A 19354-nucleotide genomic window follows, 5' to 3' on the forward strand; every position below is an offset into this window, starting at 1 on the left:
CAAATGATAGAAGACACGTCCTTCAAAACATAAACATCTAAAAGGGGAATGAGATGTTACCAAAAAGACAGCTCAAAAGTACAGTACTATTAGAAGTAATTATTTTGACTTTAGTGACTCATAAACCTGGTTTTTGAAGTATTTAAAGGTATGCACCATTAGTAGCCAAATGAGTCATTGTAATTTATTATTGGGATAAAAATCTCTGTATCATACAGGATCTTCAATTATCAATGACACTGAAACACAATCCAGATATTTCCCAATATGTGAATGAAGGAAGATTAATAAAATGGCAGCACTTAGGCTAACAGATTGCTTCTTCTTTGCTTGCCCTTAAAGCAGTCAGCTGACCTGACTGACCGGTTGCTACTCACAGCTCCAGGCCTGTTGTTAAAATAAAGCTATTAGGTTTACTGTTTCTGCTTTATTCCAGTAATCGAAAGTAACAGTCATACTTGGTTTCTGAGTTGTTCTCCAGGGAGAAGGTCACAGAACTGTAACCTTACAAAATAGGTTAAATACCAAGAAGACCATGCCTTGGGTGCTAATGAGATAAAGAGATGGAAAAAGTGACAACCGTGAGCCTCTATTGAATTGGTCACCTGGAGGCATCATGACGCCACTCAGTCTAATGAGAAAATGATTCTGTTGACAGCTATCAATGCTTTATTGTTTGAGCTGTGGCCATAGAATCACCCTGCCCATCCCCAAGGTGGGCTCACAGTTTTGAAGGCACCAGCCTGCTGTGAATCCCCTTGGCCCGGCAAAGTAGTAAAGCTGTGTTTCTTCTAAGCTCCAAGACCCTGTTTCTCTGAGTTGCAATTTGGCTTATCAGGGACGATCTTTTGGGGGGGGGAGGCGCCGATCTTTCGGCAACATGAAGAGGTTCAAAAATATTTTCTGAAGATGGTTCTCTAGGAAGTCAGTCTCCCACCTTCTCAGTCTGCTGGTTTTCTGAATAAAGTCGTTATTCCTTGCCCCCACCCCCATATATATCTTTTTTCTTTGTGTGTATGTGTGTGTGTGTTGTTTTTTTGATTTGCCTGCCCCGTGGACCTAAATAAAAGAACCAGTTTAGGAATCTCTCACTCTTTATGACAGTCTTGTGTGGAAAGTGCAAACTGAATGATACTTAAGATGCCAGTAGAAAACATCTTGCCCCTTCCTTAGCAGCTGCTAGAAAGCAGGCCTGGGGAGGGGCAAGGGTTGCAGCGATATGGCTGATATGGCCGCGTCAGCATTGCTGGAGGCAGTGGGCCGGGGCTCCCGGCACAAGCCAGGCAAAGCTAACACACTACGGATATTGTCTTAATCAACATACTGCTAATTGGCTTTATCTCACTTTCCACTTTCCTTGGCTCAAATTATAGCCTTAATTGGGTCCTAAACACTGGGGATTTGTGACCACTTCGATTGCAACTTACTTATGAAATATAAACTGGATTAGACTGCAGTGGCTGGGTGTAAGGAAGAAACAGGATTCCAAGACAGGATTGTTGCTTTCAGGGTTGATAATCTCCGTCTTCAGCCCTGACTTCTCTCTTCAGCTCTGAAGTATGTTTTCAATAGCCTGATTGACATTTCTGAAGGTCCCATGGTCACTTTAATATCAACCCACATCAAACTCTTTTCACAGTCTCATCCCCTCGTTGCTGAAAGATCGGCCCCAGTCCCTGATGAGCCAAATTGAAACTCAGAGACAGGGTCTTGGAGCTTAGAAGAAAGACACAGCTTTATTACTTTGCCGGGCAAAGGGGACTCACAGCAGGTTGGTGCCTTCAAAACTGTTGAGCCCACCTTGGGGATGGGCGGGGTGATTATATGGCCACAGCTCAAACAATAAAGCATCGATAGCAAGCAACAGAATCATTTTCTCGTCTTAAGACTCAGAGTGGCGTCATGATGCCTCCAGGTGACCAATTCTATAGAGGCTCGCCGCCGCTGTCACTTTTTCCATCTCTTTATCTTGTAAGAGCCCAAGGTGCGGTCTTCTTGGCATTTAGACTATTTCATAAAGTTCTGTGACCTTCTCCCTGGAGAACAACTCAGAAACCAAGTATGACTGTTACTTTCGATTACTGGAATAAAGCAGAAACAGTAAAGTTAATAGCTTTATTTTAACAACAGGCCTGGAGCTGTGAGTAGCAACCAGTCAGGTCAGTTGACGGTACTAAGAGCAAGCATAAGAGAAAGCAATCTGTTAGCCTAAATGTGGCCATTTTCTTAAGTTTCCTTCACCATGGCCCGGTTATCCTCTTGTTTCCTGTTTCATTCCCTGGTAGCTGCTTGGTTCATTCGGTCTCCCTCCCCAGAAGCTTTGTAACCATCTTTGTCTTCTTTCTCTTCCTCACCTCTCACAACCAGGATTGACACCATTGCTTAAATCTCTCTCCAATTGGTCCATTTATTTATTTAGTCCTTTTATTTTTTCATTTCAAGTGTCATCATCTCTTACCTGATCATGGCAAGGGCCACCTCACCTGTTCTCCAACTTCAAAACCTCTCCCAGTTCAAATTGATTCCCTATCCTTTGACTGATCCTTCCCAAAACATCAGTGGAATCTCATTCCTGTTTTTAAAACTTTTGGTGGCTTCCCCACTCACAAAAAGATAAAATCCAAATCTCTCAGAAAGGCTTCAGGTCTTAGCTCAAAGGTCAGCTCCCCTGAGAGGCCTAATCTCACCACCCTATGTAAAGTTGAACTGCTGTGTAATTCTATCACCTGATTTATTTAATTCATGGTTCTTCTTACAATTTATAATCCCCTTACCTGTTCATGTGTTTATCTGCTCCCACCGCCTAGAATGTGAGGTCTACGCGGGACAGTGATCTAGATAGTGTTTTTCATAGTGGAAAGTAATCCCCGCTTAGCATCATGATGGTACATGACAGGCCCGCAGTAATAATGTGTTGAATGATTGCCCCTCACTTCGCTTTCCAGCTTCATTCCCTTCACTCCCCACGACATAATTTGTGATCTAGTTACTTCAAAAGTCTCCCTTTCTCCAAGTAAACTTCAAATTATTTGCACTTTTCTTTTCTTCCTTTCTTCCTTCCTCTTTCTGAATTGTTCCCTCTACCTGGCATGCTCTTCTCTTGTCTACTTACTGAATCCCAGCTTTCCTATCAAGACTTCTGAAGTCACCTCCTACGTGAAGTCTACCTTGACTCATCTGAAAATATAGTTCCTTTTAAGTCTTCAGCAAGTAACATGGTACCTAGCACATTCTGATGCAGGAAAAATGGGTGTGGGGCATGAGGAGGGCCGTGTTCCAGGTCTTGGTGAGTCCTTGGGACGTGCCCCACCGGGTGTGGGTCCTTGGCTTCGCGCAGGAAACAATTCAAGAGCAAGACACAGTTGAGTAAAGGTAGATTTAGAGAGAGACATAGGGCACAGAGGGTAGGCTATTTCAAAAGACAAGAGAAAGGCAAGGAAAGAGGTGTGGGAGTTAGGTGCTCAGGTTAAGTTAAAAATAGGCGCACACTCCATAGACAGAATGCAGGCCATCTCCGAAGAGGAGGAGTGAAAAAGGGCGGCCAGGTGTGGTGGTGCCAGTTTTTATGGGCTCAGTAGCTTCACATGCCTACAGGTGGGATCATTCCTACTACCCTAGGGGAGGGGCTGGGATTCCTAGGAATTGGGCCACCGCCCACTCTTTGGCCTTTTATGGTTAGCCTTGGGACTGTCATGGTGACTGCAGGCATGTTATTTATCACATTAATATGTTACAATGAGCATATAATGAAGCTCAAGGTCTACTAGAAGTCAAACCTTCCACTATCTTAATCCTCAAGGCCAACTAGGAGTTGAATCTTCCACCATTTTGGTGTTAATTGTTGTCATTCCTTGAATGGCTGTGCCCTGCTCCCTTCCATTCTGTCTCAATTCCAGGTACTAAATAAATAGTCCTTAGTTGTGTTACCTTGCTGCTCCAGTCTATGGAAGGCAGAAACAAAAATGATGTGGAGCAACTCATTTCAAGTTCTCAAAAGCCACACGTTACAAACGGCTACTGTACTGGACAATGCAGATTCAGATCCTGTGCTTTTCCCACTGGACCATTAGTTCTAGAACGTTAGTCCCACTAGCCGTTCATGCAAAAAGGGAAATCCTTTGTCAAACTTTCTAAGAATTTACAAGCGCATATTAATACACATAAAGAATTTAGAACTTTAACTTTCCCGTATTTGATTCCTCCCCTCCCCTTCACTAACCTTCTGTGTTAACACTTTGGAGCGAGTTCTAAATTCGAAGAGCGAAGGAATATCCGAGTCAAGTCTGTCTCAGGCACCATTTATCAAACTTTTGCTGGGGGGGGGGGGCAGAGGAGGTAACGTCCAGATCCCACCTTAGGAATAAAACGGGCTGCGAAACACAGCCTCAGGTAATCTATGGTCTTTGCTAATATCCCCAGTTACTGCCGCCAATGTTTTCATTGAACAGCTTTATCAATGAGTTTCAGCGCATACTGATGTAAAATTAGCTCGTATTCCCGAATCCGCTGCCATCACAGTCCTAGCCTGCAAATTTATTCCTTCAACAAATATTTCTTGAGCGCCTGCATACATATTGGTGGACAGAACAGCTCCAAAGCTCCGCACTAGGGAGGCGAGTCTAGTGGGGAAGGAGGGAGTCCTGGTAACACCTGCGCCCTCTGTCCCCGGCTGTGCCCAGCACCCCTCTTGCATAAGCACATTAAACAGGCGCCACTACCCTAGGAAGCAGGCATTATTCTCACTTCGCAGAAGACTAAGAACAGGTCGAGTAACTTGTTATGAGCCACGTGGCCCCGTCCGGAGGCCCGCGCTCGGCTGACACCAGGGGCACGCGTGGGTGCCTCGGTCCCCTCCAAACGCCTCCACGGACGCGGTCGGAGGAGAAGCGCGGCCGCCGCGACCTCGGGCGGCAAGAACCGCGGGACCTCACAATGCGCCGGAAGCGGCGCGTCTCCGGGCCCTTCCTCGCGCTGTCGGCGCCAGAGCTGACCCGTCGCCCGTAGCCTCCCGCGCCGCTCCCACGCGTCCCCGGATACCCGCCGCAGAAGCCAGACCGGATTGGGGCGGAAATCGCCCTACTGCCAGCCGGAGCACGAACTGCCGTTCCCGTGAGGCTTTGCGGCGCCGGGCGGCTGCTGCGCAGGCGCACGCACGGCGTGCGTGGCGGCGTCAGCGGTTCTAGAACGTTGCTGTGGTAGCGCTCGGGCGCCATGTTAGGACGAAGGGGAAGGAGGAGAAGCGCTTAAAGCGGCGGGAGCGGGTGCGGGAGTGGGGTTGGACCCAGGGCTGAGGTAGGCTCCCCCCTCCCTCCCGCCTCAGTGGATCATGCCCAGGGCGGCAGTGGCGGCGGTTGCGGGGGGGAAGTGACTGGGCGGTGCCGGCGCAGGAGACGATGCCGTTGTAAGTGATTTGTATTCTCTTTTCTCTCGCACGCCGGCGGGGCTTTGGGGGCGTCAAGGGAGGGGGGCGGGGGGGCGCGCGAGCCGGGCCCTCGCCCCGGGGGGGAGGCAGGCGGGACTGGGGCTTCTTCCTGTTTCCTCTCCCACTCGTCGCCGCACTTCCCCTTGTGCTCGTTCCCGCTTCCCCCCACCCCTTCCTGGCTTCAGCGGCCGTGGGGCCGGGGGCCTTCCCCTTCCGGAAGATTCAGAGGAACCTCTAACCCTACTATTCTTGCTTCTCCGCCTCGTCCTATTAGAGAAATGAGGGGAAAAAAAAACAGTGCCCAGCGGCTGGGGAGGAAGGCCCTGCTCCTCGCGGGGTCTGCTTACGGGGTTGGGGCTCGCCCCCCGGCGCCTCTTCGGCTCATTTCGCTGCTTCTGTTCCCGGCCTCCCTCTCCTTGCCGTTTCCGAAATGCCCAAATCGTGGCCAGTGTTAACCCACTTCCACGTCTGAGCTTGCATGAGCACCCAGTTTTGAGCGCCGAGCCCCTCTTTTAGAACTGCTCCCCGGGCTTTCAATCGCTAGGAAAAGGGCACTTTCCAGGGTGCCCCCTTCGAAAAGCCCTGTGTTGTGTATTGCCCTCCCTGTTTTGTTTTGATAGGTTAGCCAGATTTCATCCTGCTTCCTTCTCTCTGCATCTCCAGTGATACTTTTTGTTCTTCTGGTTGTAGACTTAAAGCTGGTCTATCTGTGCTTTCTCATCTCACTGGGCCTACGTCTTATACTTTCTTTTCCTTATAGGGTTTTTAAAAAGTTTTCGTTTTCTTTCTTTCTCTTTCAAAGAATGGAATGTAATTTGAGAACTCATTGTTGGGATCGAAAGATTACAGCCTTTTTTTTTTTTTTCCTGCGTACATACAGCACTGTAGAGGCCTAAATAGTGAGACTGCATTTCTCCCATTTTTGAAGATTTAAGTGTAAGAGACGAGGGACCGAATTTTCTTTGTAGCTTCAAAGCGAAGCATGTAATTGACACTTGCAGTTTTACTCAAATGCAGCGTGAAGGTTTTAGGGTTTCTAGACACCTGATGTAACACCTGATGTTTATTGTATTATTTTTTACGTGGAAAAAAGCTTTTTTGCAGATAGCGCTGATTATAGTTTTACAGTTTTATTTACATGTGTGTCTCTCTTTACAGGTGAGGCTTTAACTTTGACACAGGCTTTAAAGACATCTGTCCCATTTTACAGGATATTTTAAAAAGGAATTTCGTGCTCCTTCTCACCCATTCCTGTCATTTTGTTAAGAAGCCTATCCACATATTTCTGTAATGAGAATATTTGTTTTAACTGGTTATACAGACCTAAAAATCTTGTAGTCTGCAAGATCTCTGTTAACTGACTCATCCTTGTGTGGAATGATAAGAGTTACTATGAGAACTGAGTCTAAGCAAGATTTTTGTGACATAAAAAAAAATTCAGCAGCAGTTAAAATAAACCTAAATGTTGCAGCAGTGCCATGTGACTTCTTTGTGTTAGCTCACATTTTATTGCTATTTTTGAAAAGGGACTTCTCTTTCTAATAATCATGTCAGTATTAAAAATTGATCAGTACTAGGAAATGTATTTCTTACAACGCTTTAGTGAAGAAATAATTTAATCTGTCTTTCTCTTTAGAAAGTAAAAGTACTTTTATACCTACTTTTCCCCAACATTCTTTTAGGAAGGGAGGTGTACATTTCCTTTAAAGATATAAGTGCTTCATATTCTTTGGAAGTTAGTTCAAATGTTTGAAATAGAAGACAAAGTGAAGACAGTAGATTCACACATGGACATTGCCTTTCTCGTGTGTTTCTTGAAATGTGAATAGTATGACCAGTTTTTCATTAGCTGTCCCTCTTATTTTTAACCCGAAGTGTTTTACTTTCAAAATATACAACAAAAAGACCAAAGACTACTTAGTTAAATAGGCTTTTTTTCCCCATCATTAATTTGCTTTCTTTGTTTTTCATGTTCTGGTGTCATTAATTTTGTTTCTTTGATGTTCTGAATTGTGATTCCCAGGCTATCTTGTGTTTGACTTCCACTTTCATTTTTGGTATGCCTGTTCTGTTACTTTGGGTGAGTGGGTGGGGTTAAAGTGTAGATCATAGATGAGTTGTCAGAATGGATGAAATCAAAACAGATTATTGAAGTACAGGTCATTACAAAACATTGTGAACAAGCCTCCATATTAAATACATAATTAAATACATAATTTTGAAAGACTGGTATGGTTAAGACCCATCATGATGAAGCTTCTGAAAGTTTTGATAGTCTCAGGATCCATTAATACAGGGTTTCTCATGTTGATACTACTGATGTTTTAGGCTGATAATTCCTTGCAGGGGGCAAGCCTCTGTATATTAGTGTGTTAACAGCATCCCTGACCTCTACTAGATTTCAGGAGTCCCACCCATCTCCTCAGTAATGACAACCAAACATGTCCAGATACTGCCAGATATACCTGGGGGCCAAAACCTCTTTGTTGAGAATCACTGCTTTACTTTAGAGTAATACCCTTATTATGGAAACTGTATTCTGATTTCTGCCCTGCTCCGTGCTGGTCAGATCATTATTTTCTATTAACTCAGTTCTGGCTATCACACTGGTGATAAAAAGAGTTTAAGGAGAGTAGGCAATCAGTGACTTAGCATTCATGCCACTTTTGTAGAATGTTGTTGACGTTATTGGAAGAGGTATTTAGCAAGACCTGGGGGAGACAGTAGCTTTTTTTCCAAGTATTTGTGGGGCTGTCACAAAGAAGAGGGAATTTGAGTAGTTTCATAACAGGCAGAACTGGGACCTTTTGGTGGCTAGTAACACTGTAGCAGTGGTTCTCAGTGTGATTTGTAGAAGCCTGGGCATTGGGGGTCCTTGAGATCCTTTTGGGGAGTATATAAAATCCAAACTGTTTTCACAGTAATATTGACATGGTACGTCTTTTTTACTCTGTTGATGTTTGAACCAATTGTGCAAAAGCAGTGGTGGGTAATGCTGCTCCTGCTTTAGGAAGAATGGAGGCAGGGCACCGTATTCTACTAGTTGTCTTTGTATTACTACAATATACACACACAGAGTTTGGAAAAACAGGCCTCTGTGAAGCAGTAAAAAAATACTGATTTTATTAAGTCTTGACCCTTGAGTTTGTCTTTTAAATAAGTTGTGATAAAATGGGAATTACACAAAGTTGTATGCGAAAAAGGAGGATGGTTGTTTTGCAAAGAGCACATGAGTGATTTGTGAGCTAAGCTAGTGCTTTTCTCATGGAGCTCTGTTTTTACCTGAAAGAACAAGTTACGAACTATGGATATTCATATTTGACTACTTAGCATTTACTTGAAAAATGAATTGACCCTGTCTCTTTAAAGAAAACAACTGAGTATTTGTGGCCAATGATACAATTTGAGCTTTCAAGCAAAAATTAGAATTTTGAAATGCTTTTTTCTGTCCTTGTGAGCTTGACAGCCTCCCAATAAGTAAAAGAGTTTGTGATTAGATTGATGGTGATTATTAATGAACTCTTTTTTTTTTTTCCCTTTAAGCAAGCATTATCAGTTTTTTTGGTGGGGGGAAGGTTAGGTTTATTTACTTTTCATGGAGGTACTGGGGATTGAACCTAGGACCTTGTGCATGATAGTGATAAGCATGTACTCTACCACTGAGCTATATCCTCCCTTGATGAGCATTTTTTGATACTGTATGATAATATGTTACCATTTGGAAGATATGCATATCTTCAGTGAACCCACATTTCCAAACCACCAATCATAATGTGATAAAATCATACATGGGTAAAAAGGTACATTTAAAGTGCAGGGTGGACCAATGGATTTTATTGCAAGAGTACGAAGGGTTTATTGATGTGATTTCTGCTTTCATACTGTAATCTTTAAGAAATTAACCACTTGTGGCATTTTGGTGTAATATTAAAGAAGAATATCCACTATTTGAAAAGTCTTCCTGAAATATTCCTTTCCAGTTATAATGATATAATGCCAGGTTTTCTTGATGTGCAGTTACGGAAACAACTTATCGAAAAGTATTGAATGCAGAAGCAGCAGCCCTTGACTAAGTCAGAATTAAACAGATTTGCAAAAATGTAAAACAGTGCTGTTTTCACTGAGTATTTTTGTTTTGGAAAAGTTGTTTTTTTTAAAAGTTACTTATGTTAACATGTAATAGATTTCTTGTTACTAAAATAAATAGACATTTAAAAAAATTTCCCAGTTATAATTTCCAATGCAGTAAATATTGGCAGACATAATCCATATAAACAAAAGCTCTTTGGAGTCCTCAGTAAGTTTTAAGAGTTGTAGGGTCCTAAGACCCAAAAAGTTTGAGACCTGCTGCTGTAGGGTAGTAGCTGACAGCTCTCCAAAGCTGCTGTTACCAGTGGTGGTTAGTATAGCATCTCTGGTGGTTTTTGAACACAGTTTGGAGGAATGGACACACACATGATTGAAAGACATTTTTTGTTGTCAATGAAAAACAACAATGTCTTAGATAACCTTTAGGAAAGAGATTTTTGTTTCTCAGATTTTAAGATTTAGATTTTGTAATGAATTGCTTACTGCTTAATAAATGTTGGCTGTGGTTTTGAAATGTGATATTTTAGCTTCAGCATTTTCAGTTCATGTTTTTTTGATGGAGAAGTTCAGAAGGAAGGTTTTGGATTTGAGTAAATTTATAAGCCTATTCAGTTCCTGTTCCCTGACACCTATCCCCCACGTACCCCCACCTCTGCTCCAAGCCTTCTGACCTGAAAACATACAACTTTTAAAATGTTTTGATTTGTCAGAATATTCCATTCCTTGGTAACTCAGCAACTTTAAGTTAGCATTACAGTTAAATTTCACCTTCAGTTAAATCTAGGCAGGTTTATGAAAGTTACTTTTAGGCAAAATGAGGCCAATTGGAGTCCCAGCTATTTCTCATTTTTGGTTGGGTTGGAGAAGCTTGTCTTTTATTTTGTATGTTCAATGTTCTGATTGTTTAGCAGGTTTTAAATAATTGTACAGTGTCAGTTTATAATTCACAAATGACACCATTGCAGGTGATAGTGATTCTCAAAGTTGGTTAAATTGAGGCTCAGAGTCATCACTTATCTGAGGTCTTAAGGGTGCTCCGTTGTAGATAGGAGCTTAATTGAACTCTAGGTTCCATGTTCCATTCTCACTCTAGTACTATACCTTTCCTGTTGTGTACCTTGTTGGAAACTGTGTTTCCTTAGCTCGATTGGAGTCTGTTTACATGTCTTAAGTAGAGTTAATTTTCAAAATCAAGTTCTGTGGAAGATTGTTGTACAGTCTTTGGATTGTAAGTTTGCAGAATTTTACAGTGTTCTCCTTTGTGAAAATGTAAGAACTTGGGGAAGAAAAAAATGTACGAGTTTAAATTAGATATGTTTATTCCACTTCTGTCACAGAATTGTCTTTCAAATTTGTTTTCTCGTCTATATGGTTCAGAAACCAGCTTGTATTCCACAGTAGTTTTCTTTTTTTTTTTTTTTTTTAGTTTTTAAGTTATTATTTAAGAATAATGTTCTTGTCATTTTGGTTATCAGAAACATCAAAATTGCATTTCCTGGTGTTAATGTGTATAATACTATGATTTAATATATTTTGACTCTTCTTTTCTGATACACTTTTATGCTTTTCCGGATTCTGTAGTTACATTTCCTTCATTTTCAAGTTGTGCTTGACAAATATTGATGCAGGAGTGCTGTGATTTGGCTGTTTTTTTTTACTTCTAGCCCCTCTTGGAGAGAGGGCAAGGGGACAGTTGCAAGTGCCCTTAGGAGGAAAGGAAAAATAACCTGGCATTGTTATGACTGAATAACAAGTACTTTTTCTCTGCATAATCAACCGTGTATTTCCAGTTTGGCTTTGGGATTCACCATAATTTATTCCCCTTGGGCATAAACTATTCCTTCATCTGTGTTTGAGTCTCTGCTGCTGCTTGCTAAATACCAGCTGGATGATCCACCTGGAATACATATTTTAAGACTAGAGTTAGGTTCTAAATATGTTTAGTACCACTTACACAGGATGGCAGGTGAATTAGCCATCCTCAGAATAATTTCTTAGTGAGCAAATACATTGTCTTGATTATATGCTTGACTCTTAAGCTACCAGTAAAATTAAAATACATATTAAACCTCTTATGAAAGAGGAGATTGTATTATTTCTGCTAAGCATTAATATTTAATGCACATTCAGATACTTTAGAGAGATCCCATATTCCTATTCTGTTCAGTGTCCTTTTTCCCTGTTTAATTCGAATGGGCACATTATATTTGATGTTAAGGCCTTTAAACAGCAGATTATACTGTGATTACATTAGATGTTATTGTGATTTATCTGATTGCTTCCAACGAAGGATATCAAGTAAATTAAGCTTTCAGTTTTAACTTCACTGACTAAAGCTAGGAAGAAATGATAGTGTTTTCTTTTGGCTATGAGCTACACGTTTTGAGGCCGTTGACACTGTTAGTATCATGGGCCACCCAATTCCAAATGCCGCATACGAGGGGGCAGGGATTCATCAGTAGCTTTGTTTAAATTGGGATGCAAAGTCGTTAAACCTTAACTGTTTTGGAAAACACCATTGGTGATTTGTCGTCCTTTCCTTTGTGTGTTAGTCATCTGCCTAGACTGCCCTTTGCCCCTTCTCCCAGTCATTTAGAGTGCACACCTCCTTAACCTTTTGCTTCGGCATAGCCTTGATTCTTTGTTTCTGTAATATTTATTTTAAGCTTTTACTTTGCATTCATCTGTTGTTCAAGGATCTGAATCCCAGACCAAATTTAGATGGTCACTGAGAACAGAGATTATCTTTGTATTCCTGATTTTAGCATTGTCTTTCATACATATTTAGAATCCTAGTTCAGTAAATTTCAGCCTAATAAATAGTATGCTTTCTGACAAAAATAAGTTAAATGAGGAAAAGGTTCTTTTAGGAAAATTGGATTGATGAAGTTTGATAACCTTGGATACTTTAGCAGTTTTCTGGAGCCATCTGTAAAGCATGATTTGCTTTGTATTTTTCTAATCATGAAGTATTACACTGAAAAATCTACTTTAAAGTTTTTATTGTATTCATTTCTTTAAAAAACATGTTTTGATTAGCATAAACTAAAAAGCTAATTATTGTTTTATATTGGTTTTTTTTTGGTGTCAAGAAATGATTTTAGGGAGTGATTTTTGCCTCTACTATCACAAGCTTAATGGTGACAGTATAATTAGGTGATTTTCAACTTTTGTATGACTTCATTAATATTTATATTTAAAAGCAATTTAACAAATTGAAACAAAATCTTTTAAAATGAAATTCTCCCATATCAGTTCAGCTTGGTTTATTTCTATACATGTATAGACATAATACACAAGTAATTTTTAAAAATACAAGACTATTGTCAAAGATATAGAGAGGCACTTCACCATAGAGGCTATGATTATAGTCAGGTGCCTGAGATCATACCCTGGCCTAGTGAATTTAGGTAAGCCTTTTCTCTCTTCAGTTTCTTCATCTGTAAAATGGAGACAATTAATAGAGTCGTTGGAACAATTGGAAATAATGTAAGGTGCTTGACACACCGCCTGAAATAATGTTGTGGTTTCAATAAATACTAGCTATTATCATAATTATGTTTTACAGCTTTTTCCACCTGTCATATTGTGGGCATCTTTCCATGCTACTACATGTGATAACTACCTCATTCTTTTTATATGGCATAGTATAACTTGTAAGAATTAGGCAGTCCTGTATTATGTTAATAGATATTTAGGTAATTTCCATTTTGTTAGTGCTCTGTATATAGTGCTCCAGAGAATGACCTTGGATATCTTCTTGTGCTATTCCTATGAGAAGGGTCAAATTCCAGAATCTGTGGGATCAAGAAAGGTATTTATTTACAAATACCAAGCATACCCCCTCTCTAAGGGATAACACTGGGGTAGACACTGCTCATTTCAAGTTTATTGTTGCTCTACAGGATTTTAGGCCCATGTTTGGCCTATCTTCTAATCCATTATATTTCTACACCAGGAGTGGCTGGAAATTTGTACTTTGATGTAATCTTTCATATATTAAAAATGTGTTGTAAATTAAAGAGGATATATTCCAACTTCAGAGTCTTCAATTTGAGTCCTGTATCCTAGTATTTTTCTGTAAGATAGATTGCTAGAGGTGAAGTTGCTAGGCATAAGCTTTAAAAAAATTTATTGAATATTGCCAAATTGCTTTTTAAAATGATGTACCAAGTTCACTTCCTTTGTGATAGATAAGAGTGCTCATTTTCTTATACCAGCACCAACATTGGAGGTTTATAATAAGTCTTTTATTTTTACCAGATGTACATCAGCTTTGTTTTTCTCCAGTCTGGCAGAAAAAATGATTGTCTTAATTTACTTACTTGCTTTGCAGTGAAACTTTTAAAAAGTTGATCTAAGAATGTATTAAGAATACAGGTTTCCCTCGTTGTCCAAAAGTAGAGTGGTCCTATGAGACCTTTTGTAAGCTGAACTTTGGAATAAAGTGAAGAAGTAATTACCTTAGGACACATCTTTCTAACAGATGCACAGAAGAAACTGAGGTAAAGCATAGCTGCTCACAGACACAACAAAGCTGTGGTGGTTTGATGTTGAGTATACGTGTTTCCTGGGGAAGGAGCTTGGTGGTGCCACTCTTAACTGCTCAGGGTGCATGATGCCTCTGAAATGGCTGGCTGCAAAACAAATGCTGAACGCTGTTTCTGCATTTTGCCTGGTTTCCATAAAAGTGAAAATCCTCTTTGGGTTTCATTTAGCTAGCAAAAACAAGTACTAATGTAGGTCTTTCATTTGAGTATTTGATGCTTTCCTTACTGACTTGAAATGGTTGTCAATAAAAATATCTCCAAAGATTGGTTATACTTTGACTGTTTTGAATATATGGCTATTAAATTACAGTTAGCAAATCATAGGAATTTGCACTGTTTGTAATTATTTTACCAGAGTGGTTCTTGATATTTCAGAACCTACACGTTGGTTAAACTGGATGCCTAAACTTTTGAAACAAGTATTTAGCTGAAATAAGTAGGCTACAGTCACATGCCAGTTTCACAAGAATGTTGCTGTTTCTAAGTACCTAAATATTTATCCTAATTAGAGGTGGGTCTTAGGCAGCCTAGCTTGGGGAAAGGGGAGACCTTTTGAGTATTTGTTTAAAAACTTTCTATGTTTGGAAACTGGTCTTTGGTGTCAGAAACATGTTAACAGTTTTTAAATTCCTAGTTTGCCATCCAAAGCAGAGAAGAGATACAATAAATTTTAAGAAAAATCCATAGAGGTACAACTTGCAAGGAATAATATGACTACTGACAGAAGTGAAACCAGAGTGATATATTTAGTAGTAGAATCAGACCTGCTTCCTCTTTTTTTACTTCATCAGATTGCTTTTGAGTTGAGAGCAGATTTTGTGGAGAGTTTTGAACGCCATTACCAGAGGTCAAGGAAGGTCAAGGAAGCTGTGGTTTAGAAAGATACACTTGGTAGCAATATGGATGGTGGACTGGCATAGCAAGGGAGTAGAAAGTAGAACCAAGATGCCGAGAGTCAGAACAAGTGCAGTTGGAATGGAACTGTTACACAGAATATTGCTGAAATTAAAAATAATAATGAAGGAAAGGTGGGCATGTATTCTGTGTAAGCTTTCCCTTGATGAAAATTTTAAGTATTAATAAACACCCTATGTTCTAAGAGAGAGAAGAATTCTGAAAGTATTTAGTACTGTGCCCTCTTCCTCCTTGACCCCCAGAAAAGTGCAGTGAGGAAAGGAGTGTTTGTCATTTGTAATTTTGAGGGGCCCCAAAATTCGTATATGTACTGTATGTGTAGGTATTTGTATCTTGCTTCGGTCCAGAAAGGATTAAGACTTTTAAGAATGATTTAATCACATGTTAAAAACTAGCAAGATGTTTGCATTAAAGATGGATGAAAAGGAAGAATAAGGATAGAGATATGAAACAGCAAGAAATTAGGGTAATAAAATAGTTTTTACAGAAGTATAGTGATTTCTTTGAATTTTTGTAGAATAAAGAACCTGCTTGAAGGCCACTGGTTTTGCTCTTAAGATTTCAGGCAGTATCCTAAAGGTAAATACAAATATGTTCATGAGTTGAAAATGAGCCAGTTGCTCAGAAGAAGCACAAGTGTTCCTGATACTTGAATTGAAAACCGGAGAGACATTTTAATGGATCACAAGTATGGTGGCTTAGTACCTACTTATTTTGTCATTGTTTTACACAATTGTAGAAGTTATTTTTAAAATAGAATAATGTCTAAAATAAACTAAGTACTGGTAAAAATGTCTCTAGAAAGTGATGGACATGGGCAGGTGTCTGATGTGTTCAAGAATGGGAGGAAGAGCTTTGCATTCTTGGAATTGATAGCTGTCTGGTGTATGGTTCCAGGAGAAAAACCTGTAAGTAGAATCCTTCAAATTACCCAATATTGGAGTGTGTGTATTTGTTTCATTAGAAATAGAACAGCAACAAAAAGATCCTAAAATTGTTTTATCGCTCTACTTAATTTCTGATATTTAAATTAAATGGAAAAAGTTGCTTCTTCCACTCAAAGTTCAATCATAGCCAGCATTTCTACTTGGGGCATTTTGGACATTCGGAGCATTTGACAGCCTAGAATTCCTAGTCCAACCACTTAGGCTAAGATTAAGCCATTTATATTGGAGGCACAGTTTATCTTGTACCTTTCAGAGTATGTATGTTTCTTTCCTTTTATTTGGTTGTGATTTATTTTTATTTCTTTTATATGTGTTCTTGAATTAGTATATGTTCTGTATGTACACTTGTATTAGACATGTGTTCTACATGTATACATATAGATATAAGTGCTACAAACTCTTTCTTGAATTAGATAGGACAAGGAAATGTGGTTTTATCTTAGATGATGTGACTACATTTTGAATAAATAAAAGTTTGCAACTTGTGTATGATTTGTTCTATCAAAATGTTATGTGGAAACTAATGTAAACATCAACATTTTTTTCAAATTAGGGTGGATACACTTGGTGTGAATTTAGGAATCTGAGTCTGTATCCAGTATTCTGATAATATAGTTGAAGTAGACAGAAGGCTTTCCAAGCATTGTTTTTTTGTGTGACAGTTCTAAACCTGAATATTTGAGAAAGACAAAATTGGAAAGATAAGCACGAAAGCTTAACCTCACAGAGAGTGGGTGTTCATATTTTGTTGATGATCCAGAATCAACTGGTGATGTATTTAGCACCCTCAGAAAGGGAAAGAATGCAGAAGAACTATTACTTGCTCAAAACCAAACAAAAACCAAAACAGAACAATTCAGTAGAGGTTTATTGTTTTAAGTTAGGAAGAAATGAATTCAGTTTACACTTTACTTGAAGCTTTCTTACTTGAACCAAGTCTAGCTAGAATGATTTCATTTCTGGCTCTACTTATGTTGAAATTACTTTTAAAAATACGTAAAAAAACAGAAAAAACAAAAAAAAGTATAACCCTAGGTCATAAAGGGCTATAGTTTACTTGGAGAAACTCGTATGAAGCAGTGAACAATGCAAGAGAATATAATTACCCTAAGATACGTGCTAAGTGTATTTTTTTATACTTAATACATAGTTTATCTGAAATCTATTAAAGTATGGTGCAAAGGAAGATTTCTGAATGGTTAGGTAGTTTTGAGGGCTACCCTTTTTATCGAAGTATAGCTGATTTACAGTATTGTATTAGGTTCAGATGTACAGCAAAGTGATTCGGTATACATAAATATAAATTATTCTTTTTCAGGTCCTTTTCCATTATGTTATTACAGGATACTGAACATAGTTTGCTGTGTTATGAGGGCCACCTTTTTGATACCAGTTTTATGGAACCCAATGATAACTATTTGTTGATTGAAATATTAAAATATATATTAACCAAGATACTATGAATGCATTTATGCTTATGTTAATTTGTATACTTTAATCATAGGAGATGCTACATAAATGTGAAAAATAGAACATTAATGTTAAGATTCTTAGTCTTCTGACAGTGCTTGGCGCTCATGTGGATCCCCAGCTCTGAATTAACATAGCCTTGTATAGCTGTGTGATTTAGATTAAAGCAGTAGGAGGAAGTGATCTGGCAGAAATTAATTGCTGCAAGAGATAATAAATCTGATTCATATTTATTCAGTAAATGTTACTGTAAAAGTTGAGTTAAAATTGAGACAATGCATAGCTAGTTCAGGAAACAATGACTGCATGATATATGGCCCAGTGACTAGTAACAAACACTGGGCTTCCTGGCATTCTTAGGTTTGTGTTGCTATCAGAAGACAAAATACAAAACGTAGTCAGTCCTGCAGTCGCAATATTAACCAGAACCCAGGTATAGATAGTAAATACATAGTGGGACTTAACCTGCATAGGATTCTTGGTACCTTATTGCTTTAGTAAATTACTGCACTTTAATTAAAAAAAAAATATATATATATATATTTAGACTTGGAAAAAAAGTAGAGATGTGTGTATAGAAAATAAACACTTTATTTCTTAAGGAACAGAATTTGGGGCAAATAACTGGTTCAGATGTTAGCTTCTTCCTTAAGCCCTTACCTGGTTTTGTATGTTATTCGACTAGGTAGTTTTTAAGTAATAAATTGTGCTACTTATCTTTAGAGCCCCTGTCCGTTGACTGATAAAGTTAATTATTTCAACAGGGAGAATAAAAAACAAGAATTGGTTTGACCAAAAAATTATTGAGTCAAGGGGAAGGGTATAGCTCAAGTGGTAGAGTGCATGCTTAGCATGCATGAGGTCCTGGGTTCAATCCCTAGTACCTCCTCTAAAAAAATAAAAAAATAAATAAACCTAATCACCTCACCCTCCCCCCATAAAAAATAAAATAGTAATTGAGTCCAATTAGTTTTCTGAAGCATTTAGAGCATGCCAGACCTTTACACCGGTTGTATTAAAACCCTACTGGTTGTAAAAAATCTGGAATTTCTCTTAAAAGGAAAAAGCGTTTGACTAGCATCATTCTGAAGTGTAAATCTCTTACCAAAATTTGTAGCAAGCTTAGTGTGAATCTAGTTCTCCCCCTCCAAGTTATGTTTATGTTATTTGCCTTATGGTATATGAGTTTCGTTTTTTGTAAGTCAGATGTTAAGATCCATTTGGGGAGTCTTTTGTATTGGTAAAATAGCATTTTTGTATGTAGCTCATCTCTTTAGAAATAACAGTATAACAGATTTTAGCTCCTTTTCAAGAAGTAAAATTTCTCAGAAGTCCACTTTATGTCCTAGATTGCATTTTTTCTAGCAATATATTTGATCTGGATTCTTACTTATAGTTTAGATGGTGACAGAGTTAATATCCTTGGAGTGGGAGAAGAACTAATGTTTTTGTGGGGTTTTTTTTAGGGGGGGGGTCACTTGATTTTTGTGTTACTCTTTGTTTAAAACAAATAATGCCTTAAAAGGAAAGTTTTTTGGGCTATGGCAGAGAACCAACTATGTTTAGAAATACATTTTAGTAAAGCAGTTTTTCTAGTCATGTTTCAAATTGTAGAAATTTTTTGGCAGTAATTTTATCCAGTTCTGTTTGCAGTCCAGTTACAACGCAGGGATCACAAACACAGCTGCCACAGAAGCACTATGGCATTACCTCTCCCATCAGCTTAGCAGCTCCCAAGGAGACTGACTGCCTGCTTACACAGAAATTAATTGAGACTCTGAAGCCCTTTGGGGTTTTTGAAGAGGAAGAGGAGCTGCAGCGCAGGTCAGTGTGTGTATGTTTATAATTTTTTTTTTGGTTATAATTTTTTTATTAATAAACTGATTTTGAAGAATTCTGTACTCAGAAAGTCAGAATTATTCTCCTCAAAACATCTGTTTCAGACAAGAGTGATGCATAGA

At 39.1% G+C, this 19354-nt stretch overlaps 1 protein-coding gene and 1 long non-coding RNA gene across 9 annotated transcripts in view; one reads left to right on the forward strand and one right to left on the reverse strand.

The window, feature by feature from the left end:
* Positions 1-1710: 1710 nt before the first annotated feature.
* LOC116153612 (uncharacterized) lies at positions 1711-5097 on the reverse strand. Its single transcript, XR_010381070.1, has 2 exons — positions 4220-5097; positions 1711-2036 (listed from the first exon to the last, which is right to left on the reverse strand). It is a non-coding gene; the product is annotated as an uncharacterized LOC116153612 (long non-coding RNA).
* A 77-nt stretch (positions 5098-5174) lies between these two features.
* PAPOLA (poly(A) polymerase alpha) overlaps positions 5175-19354 on the forward strand; it is a 53436-nt gene continuing 39256 nt past the window's right edge. For 2 of the 8 annotated variants that reach the window (XM_031454282.2, XM_064486231.1), the window contains exons 1-2: positions 5176-5401; positions 19035-19217. In XM_031454282.2, coding sequence (XP_031310142.1) covers positions 5394-5401; positions 19035-19217 — 191 coding nt within the window. In that variant the 5' untranslated portion in view covers positions 5176-5393. Of the gene's footprint in view, positions 5402-12774; positions 15665-15777; positions 15885-19034; positions 19218-19354 lie in introns of those variants that run through there. The other 6 variants (XM_031454279.2, XM_031454281.2, XM_031454285.2 and 3 more) reach the window with 5 other exon arrangements.

This window comes from Camelus dromedarius, chromosome 5, assembly GCF_036321535.1.
Source record: "Camelus dromedarius isolate mCamDro1 chromosome 5, mCamDro1.pat, whole genome shotgun sequence".
Classification (NCBI taxonomy): Eukaryota; Metazoa; Chordata; class Mammalia; order Artiodactyla; family Camelidae; genus Camelus; species Camelus dromedarius.